Source organism: Sorex araneus, chromosome 8 (assembly GCF_027595985.1).
Source record: "Sorex araneus isolate mSorAra2 chromosome 8, mSorAra2.pri, whole genome shotgun sequence".
In the NCBI taxonomy this organism is placed as follows: Eukaryota; Metazoa; Chordata; class Mammalia; order Eulipotyphla; family Soricidae; genus Sorex; species Sorex araneus.
In genome coordinates, this window is record NC_073309.1 from 9,521,844 (window position 1) to 9,529,980 (window position 8,137).

An 8,137-nucleotide genomic window follows, 5' to 3' on the forward strand; every position below is an offset into this window, starting at 1 on the left:
ACTCAGGGTCTCACATGTGCTCTTCATGGACTCTATCACTTGACCCATCTCCTGGCCAGAAGCAAAACCACTGGGACTTCCCTTCATAATTTTTGGTAAACCATCTCTGTCTAGGTGTGTTCATAGCTATTCTTTGATTTTAAAGTCCTGGAGGGTAAACAGTCTTCTCTCTTTATATATATATATATATATATGTATATATATGCACATATATAGAGAGATATCTATATATCTCTCTATGTATCTCTCTATACCTCTCTCTCTATATATATATCCGGAAATGAGATTGCTACACTGTATTTCTCTTTCCCAAAGTTCACATTGACTCGACAGGGTGTTACTTTGCTTTTGAAGCTCCCTGATGGACCAGGCAGGCGATGGGCATTCCCTGAAATCTCCCGGTGCAGAGCAAACAACGTCTGCCCTAATTTGCCTGGTAATGAAGATCCAAGAGCTTGTCCCAGAGGCAGAAAAAAACAGTTTCCTTGAATTTTAAGCACTTGTACACTTTAGTTACTTAGAGGAATCAAATTCTGAGACTTGGAGAAAAGCTGAAGTTTACTTGGTATTTATGAAATTTCTACTTAATTATCAATTATTATTTATTTACTTTGTCCTTGGCCAACAGGGCTGGGTGGTTCAGTGCTGCTGGCCAGAAATGCACCGCTCAGCGCTGAGAGGCCTCCAGGGCTGAGTTGGCAGTGTAGGGCATAAGTCTTGGTCCCTCTGAGATCTCCTCGGTCCCTATCCTTCAGTGATTAAAGATTCTATTTTATTTAATTTTTTTTCTGTTGCTTTTTGGGCCACACCTGGCAATGCTCAGGCCTTACTCCTGGCTCTGCACTCAAAAATTATTCCTGGTGGTGCTCTGGGGACCATATGGGATGCCAGGGATTGAATTTGGGTCGGCCATGTGCAAGGAAAAATGCCCTACCCGCTGTACTATTGCTCCGACCCTAAAGATTATTTTCTTCCTCTAAAGGAAAAGCTCCTGCTCTGGATTAAACCGACATGTTCCTTATGGATTCGAAAACAGCAAGATAAAGGCCTCAGTGCAGTTTCCGCTGCTGCTTTTGTCTTTCCCTTCTGGTGGAGACCAATTTGGCGAGGTTCTGCTCTGCTTACATTTCAGATGAGAGCTGGAGGAAATGGGCAGGTTGGAAATGATTTGTGGAAGTCAGATTCACTTTTTGAATGATTATCCAGAGTTGGATATAGATCCTGAGGCCACCTGGTCCTCCAGTTTCTAGAGAGTTCCAGCTGGGACCCAGCTGTCTTCAAGTACGGAGTGCGCTGTTCACCTGTCAGAATCTATCCCTGTATTTAGTCAACCTTCCTAGTCTACATATGGTCCAAGAGATTAGAGCTCTTGCTCCCTCCTTGCCTAGGTGGCCACTTGCTCACAGAAGGAAATTAATTAGCCTGGCATGATTTGCCTTTTGAAAAGTCACATTGGTTTCCACCCAATACTTTGCGCTTTTCAAGTTGATGCTAATTGATTGATGTTAAGTTCTATATTTTCCCTGATATTGAAGTTAAGCTGACAGGCCTATAATTACCAGGATTGTCCTTTTTCCCTTTTTAAAAAGATGAGCACTTCATTTACCCTTTTTCAGTCTATAGGGACTTACTTTATCCTCTTGAGTTCTCAAAAATAATCGCTAGCAGCTATGTAATAACACCTGCCAATTCCTTAAGTACTCTTCGAAGTATGTCATCAGGCCCTGCTGATTTGCTTAAAGCTGGCTTTTCAAAAATACTTTTTTAACCATTTTATTCCTTATTCTAGTTTGCACTAACTCTGTCACAGGCTGGCATTCTTCTGATAACTGGATCCCAGCTGATTTGCCCCACTTCCCTAAAGAAGAATGGAAAGTTTCATCTTTTCCCAGTTACTGTCAGGAACGTCTCTCCCTTTCTTCACCCTTCAGGGGGGATATTTTACTATTAACTTTGGTTTGGCCTTCCATCACAAGTTTATCTGTTACTTTTGGTGGGAGCTGCCTCTGTGGCCATGCTAGGGGCACCATGTGGTGCCAGGAACTGAACCGGGGACTCCCATGTGCAAAGCTGTAGCTGCAGTTCTTTGAGCCATCTCCCTGGGCCCTGTCTGTTGTGACTTTTTATATCTTGAACCAATTGCTTGTCTTGTTTGTCGCCTCCTGAAGGGGAGAGTATAGAACTGTGAACTTTAGCGGTGTATATTTCTGTTGGATGCATCTTTGTGGCTTAGACAGTCTTCTTATCCGCGATCTCTGCTTAGCAGAGGAACACTTTCACAAAAATAATTCACAAGAAAATTGAAATCTTATAGACAGCTCTTATATACAGTTGATCCACAGTCTCCTAACATTAACATTTTATATAAAAGTAGTGTGTGTTCAAATTAAGAAATTAGTCCCTCCCTCCTTCCCTTCTTTCCTTGTTGGGGTGGGGGTTGGTGGGGCGTATCTACCCAGTAGTGCTTGGGGCTATTTCTGGATCTGTGCTCAGGTGTGACCCCGGATAGTGCCTCCTGGAGGGCCACTAATGGCACCGAGGATTCAAACCAGGGTTTTGGTCAAACAGTTGAAATGCTTCACCTCCTGTAATGTCTCTCCTGCCCCAGCACTAGTTAACTTCTCAATTAGTTAATTAAGAAATAAACACTTGGACTCAAGCTATACACTTTACTTGGATTTTTACCAGCTTTTCAATTTTTTTTTCTGTTCCAGATCCCACATTGCATTTAGCAGTTTCACTTGAATTTTTTTCAGTCTTAATGATAAAGTCTATTTTACCATAATTATAAGTGATATCACTGCGTGGTAATTTCTACCAAGAGTCTATTAACATTTAGATATTCAGCTAATTACTTTTATCTACAGATCAAATTGACTCCCTTCCTTCCTATGCTAGGATCAAACTAGTTCTCTGACATGCAAGGCAGGTTCTCTACCACTGAACCACATGCCTGGCTCTAGGAATCAAACTTCTCATATAGTTTTACGTTAAAAATAATGTTTTCAGCTGCCCACGAACGGCCCCTCTAGCTACTGATCAAGCTGCTTAATGGCCATGATCCCAGAGACTCAGAAACAAACCTCAGAACCCAGCGGCTTTTGGCAGAAATGTGTCTGGACTCTGCATTAGGTTACTGGTGCCAGGCCACCCCAGGTGGGAAAAGGTGCCATCCCTCCACCTATCCCCCCCCCCCCCCCCCCCCGAGGCTCGCTGGCCACCATCTTCCAGAGGCTAATGGACAGTCAGGTATGGGCCAGCAGTGAGGAGACACGTGGGCCCTCACGGGATGAGGATGGAACCCACCTTCTCCTCTCCCGCCCCAATGAAACCCCGAGTTGCTGCCCACAAACGACCCCTCTGGCTCCTGATCAAACTGCTTAACGGCCATGATCACAGAGACTTAGAAATGAATCTCAGAACCCAGCGCTTTGGGCAGAAATCCCTCCAGATTTAATTATTAAAATTTTAGAATTCCAAAATTGTGTGGCCTCTACTGCGGCCGCACAACATCATATGCTGTTCATAATCAGTAATAGAAAACAAATTGTCTAATGTTCCCTTTTTAGGCAGATCTGAGTGTTGGGGTAAAATCCCAAATAATAATGGTGGGTCTGGTATCAAAATATTGAATGTAATCAAAGTAGAGAGAGAGTAATGTAGAAATCATCTGCCACACAGGTAGGGGGAGGATGTGGAATGGGAGTAAACTGGGGTTTTTGGTGGTGGAAAATGTGCACTGGTGAAGGGATGGGTGTTTCATCATTGTATGACTGAGACTTAAACCTGAAAGTTTTATAACGGTGATTCAATAAGTAAATTTATATAAAATATAATGTTCTCTAGAGGGTTAAAGAATGAGTTAGACAATTTAGCTTACTGAGTGTCAGGATATTTTCTCCATGTCATGCCCTGGACCAAAGGAAACTTGAAAATTACTTTAAAAAGACCCTCCACAGGCTGGAGAGATAGTTACAGTGAATAGGGTACTTTCCTTGCATGCAACCAACCCAGGTTCTATCCCCAGAATCATATATGGTCCCCCGAGCCCTGCCAGGAGTGATTCCTGGGAGTGGAGTCAGGAGCATGATCTCAGCACTGCTGGGGTGTGGCTGACCTGAGTACCTGAGTTCCACCCTCAGCATCCCATACAGACCCCAAGCACCGTCAGAAGTAACTCCTGAGTGCAAAGCCAGGAGTAACTCCTGAGCATCATTGGGTGTGCCCACCCCCATCCCCTCCAAAGCCTCCCACAACCAAACAACAGGTATATAACTCAGTGGAAGAGTGCTTGCTCTTTACAGATGAGGTCCTGGCTCCATCCTTGGAACCCAATGACCCACACCATACACTCACACACACACACACACAAACATACACAGATACACAGTATACACACATGTAAAAGACCCTCCCTTCTATGGCTTACTAGTGCTTCCTCTTTTGTCCTTCTGATACTGTTTTCCTCTGGCTTTAATTGAGGCCTGGAAGGAACCTACAGGGAGGCAGTGAGATGGTCAGTCTCGAGGGCAAGCAGTGTAAAGAGAGGGAGCCGCCGATACTCTGCACCCCAGACACCTCACTTGCTTCCGAATCCCAGCTCTGTACCTGGGCTTTGAAGCAAGATGCCTTCTTGGTTTTCAAGGTCCTGCCCTTTCTCTCCCCAACTCCCACTTACTGCCACTCTTCCAGATCCTACCATCCGATGCAATTGTCCAGTTCTCTCCGGGGTTTTGGTCCTGAACTCTGACCTCCTGCTTACCTCTCCTTAGATCCTTAGTAGGTATTAGTCCACCTTTTAAAAAATCTTTGGGGGCTGGGGCAATAGTACAGTGGGTAGGGCGTTTGCCTTGCATGAGGCTGACCTGGGTTCGATTCATATGGTCCCCCGAGCACTGCCAGAGTGCAGAGCCAGGAGTAACCCCTGAGCATCTCCAGGTGTGACCCAAGAGGCAAACAAACAAACAAACAAAAACCAAAAACAAAATAAAAAATCTTGGGTTTCCCTTTGTTCCCACACTCCATTTCCTGGTGGAAGGCAGATGTTTTAAGGATTTCCCTGGCAGGTGAATGTAAGTCTACCTCTAATTGTGTATTGGTATGCAAAGTCTGAAATTTAAATTCTGTGTTAAGTGCTAGGGGAAAAGCCCCTAGTAGAGCTTGTTTCAAGCTGTTAGACCTTCTTCTGGGCAATTAGAATAATAAAATGCAATTTAATACCTTTCTCCTTCTAAGTTGCCTTTATAATAAGCCACGCAGCTTTTCCCTGACTGGGGGTGTTGGAGGGGGGAGGAAATAAATAAATCTGTGACAGCCTGGGTGAAAAATATCCTAAAACATTAATATTTAGAAAGAAGTAAATTATGATAATATTCTTCCTGAGGTCCATTTAGAAAAACCAATGGGTTTTTCTATATTTATGACTTTCTGCAGAAAGGGCAGCGGTCCTCAGTAAGGTGAGGCGCAAATGTTGTACGGAGAAGGTCTGTGAGTGTTAGGAAGCCCCGGGATAACTCCAGGAGACATACTGATCACACGGGGTGGTGTCCACCCACCAGCTAAGACTTGAACTTGAGGATCAGTGACAGATCTGTGCAGCTGAGACCCACTTACCTTCGCCAAGAGCTAACGTCCCTCCCAGGAAACAAACACTGTAGGAACGGGGGTCCTGGATGATCCAGGGTTTGGGGAGGCCTCTCCCAGCTGCCATCCCAACTTGCGCAGAAACCTGGAGAGACTGACTGAGTGACCTGAGTGGCATCATTTCCAAAGGGAGAGAAACCCAGGCTGCAATGAAGTAGCCTCGGCTGGTGGCCCTCGGAGAAGCTGTGCAGTGTTCCCGCGCAGAGAAGCAGAGGTGGGGTCCAAGGCAGTGGGGGTGGGAGAGTGGGGTGGGGGGCAGTGGCCTTACATGGTTGTTGTTTGCCATCACCTCTCCGCAGAGTTCGTTCTCCTGCAAGGTCTTCCCCTGTCTCTTGCAAACATCATGGAGATTCTTGATGTCCAGTTGCAGGCTCAAGAGCTTGTTGTTCAGGCCGCTTACTTCTCTGTCTCTCTCCTCTGCCTGGGCAAGCCGCAAAAACAAAGGCATCAATTTTACACCATCAAGAGAAAGCTTACTCCCATGCACTGCTGGGCTGACAGACTTTACATTTGCTGGAAATTTGTCCATCAACCCTCAGCTGTCATTACTCACCCGGTGTGACATTTATACAATGTCCATTTGCGAGGTGTTTGAGCAACCTGCATTACTCAGGCAATTACTCATTGAGATATTAATTCCCACACCGCTGCGGGCGCACCGCAGACACCTCCCCCTGCTCCCCCTGCTTTCAGAGGAAGTCAGCACCTAGAATAACCCCAGCTTCCTGTGAGTCGGAATGGCCGGACCATGGGTGGGGTGGAAACAGTGAGATGGCAGAGGAGTGTGACCAACGATGGAACTGACCCACAGGCCTCCCTTCACCTGTCAGCCTGGTGCTTTATTCTGGAGAGGGACAGCTCCAGAGATGGGAATAAAGGGAAAACTGTCAGCTGATGACATCAGAACTCTGGCTTAGAGGACGAGTAAAGAGAAGTAGGTCTTTTATTATATTTTTATCTATTCATTAGAGCATTACAAAGCTGTTTCATGATTGGATTTCAGTCATACAGCATTCCAACACCCATCCCTCCACCAGTGTACATTTCCCAGCACCAGTGTCCCCAGGTTCCCTCCCATCATGCCCCCACCCCTCATGCCCTGCTTGTCTTTTTGGCAGGTGCTTTTCTTCCTCCTCCTCCTTCTCCTCCTCCTCCTCCTCTTCCTCCTCCTCCTCTTCCTCCTCTTCCTCTTCTTCTTCCTCCTCCTCCTCCTTCTCTCTCTCTAGCTCTCTCTTTCTCCCTTTTTGTAGGCCTTTTATTATTTTATTGCTATGTCACGATGGAAATTGGTGATTGAGGTCAAAAGAGAGTGTGTGGCGAATAGTGACTTGCAGGGGGTTCTGGCAGTGGGGGGGGGTACTCCCTTGATCATCCCTTGCCCAGCCTTTTGCCTGGCTATGGGGTGAAAAGAAATGAGGAGGCCCTTTGCCACTGCTCAGGTGCTTCTGAACCCCCATGAGGACAGGCACAAGGTCCACTACAGCGCTTCAGATGCTGGACCCAAGAGTGATGCTCTGGTGGGAGGGGCCTGCCATGGCCGGATGCCCCAGGCTGGCTCTCGGGATCCTCCTCAGGGGAGTACCACAGCCTCCATGACAGCGACAGTGTCCTCAGCAAGGAGGTGAGAGAAGCACGGCAGCGCAGGGGAAGCGAGGCAGGGCACAACCGCCAAGTTCTCACCTGATCTCCCAGACCGCACCGGAAGTTCTCCTCAGAGATCCGACTGGAGGGAAGGGGATGGGTGGCACATGGGCTGCCCCTGGCTCAGGGCTGTCTCTGGAGAGGCAGCTCCCAAGAAGCACCGGCTCTGTTCCTACCCACGCCCGCTAGCCCATGGCTGACCCTGAGAGCACAAGCAGCCAGGCGTGATCATTCCCAGCTACCATTGTCATACTGTCATACTGGACCCTCCTGTACCTGACCGCCCCTCCGCCCTACACACACTTGTGGTAGGTTCCAAACATTGACCTGTCCTCCCATCCCCTGTTTCCCCTGGCCTTGGATATTAGTTTTCTGCTATATATTTTTGATAGACCACAAACGAATGCAAACATTCTATATATGTCCCAAACCACAATGCCCTGAGAGCGAGAGCGAGAGAGAGAGAGAGAGAGAGAGAGACAGAGAGAGAGAGACAGAGAGAGAGACAGAGAGAGAGACAGAGACAGACAGAGAGACAGAGACAGAGAGAGACAGAGACAGAAGGAGAGAGTCTGCCACAGAGGTAGGCTGGGGTGGGGGGTGATGGGAGGGAAACTGGGGTCACTGGTGCATGGAATGTGTGGAGGGATGGGTGTTGGAACACTGTATGACTGAAACCTAATCATAGACATCTTTGTAAGGATCTATCTCACAGTGATTCAATAAACAAATCTTGTGGGAGTCGGGGGTGGGGGGGAGTCAGAGCGTGCGTGCCCAGGAGGGGAAGTCATTCTAGCTCTGTCACCCAGGGCCCCATGAGGGCTGAGCAGTGGAGCTGAAGCCAGCATTCTGT

At 47.2% G+C, this 8,137-nt stretch overlaps 1 protein-coding gene across 1 annotated transcript in view; it reads right to left on the reverse strand.

Annotated features, from left to right (window-relative positions):
• Positions 1-6,007, reverse strand: part of PMFBP1 (polyamine modulated factor 1 binding protein 1) — a 36,202-nt gene extending 30,195 nt beyond the window's left edge. The window contains exon 1 of the mRNA XM_055145816.1: positions 5,912-6,007. Coding sequence (XP_055001791.1) covers positions 5,912-5,929 — 18 coding nt within the window. The 5' untranslated portion in view covers positions 5,930-6,007. The remainder of the gene's footprint in view (positions 1-5,911) is intronic.
• Positions 6,008-8,137: the final 2,130 nt, after the last annotated feature.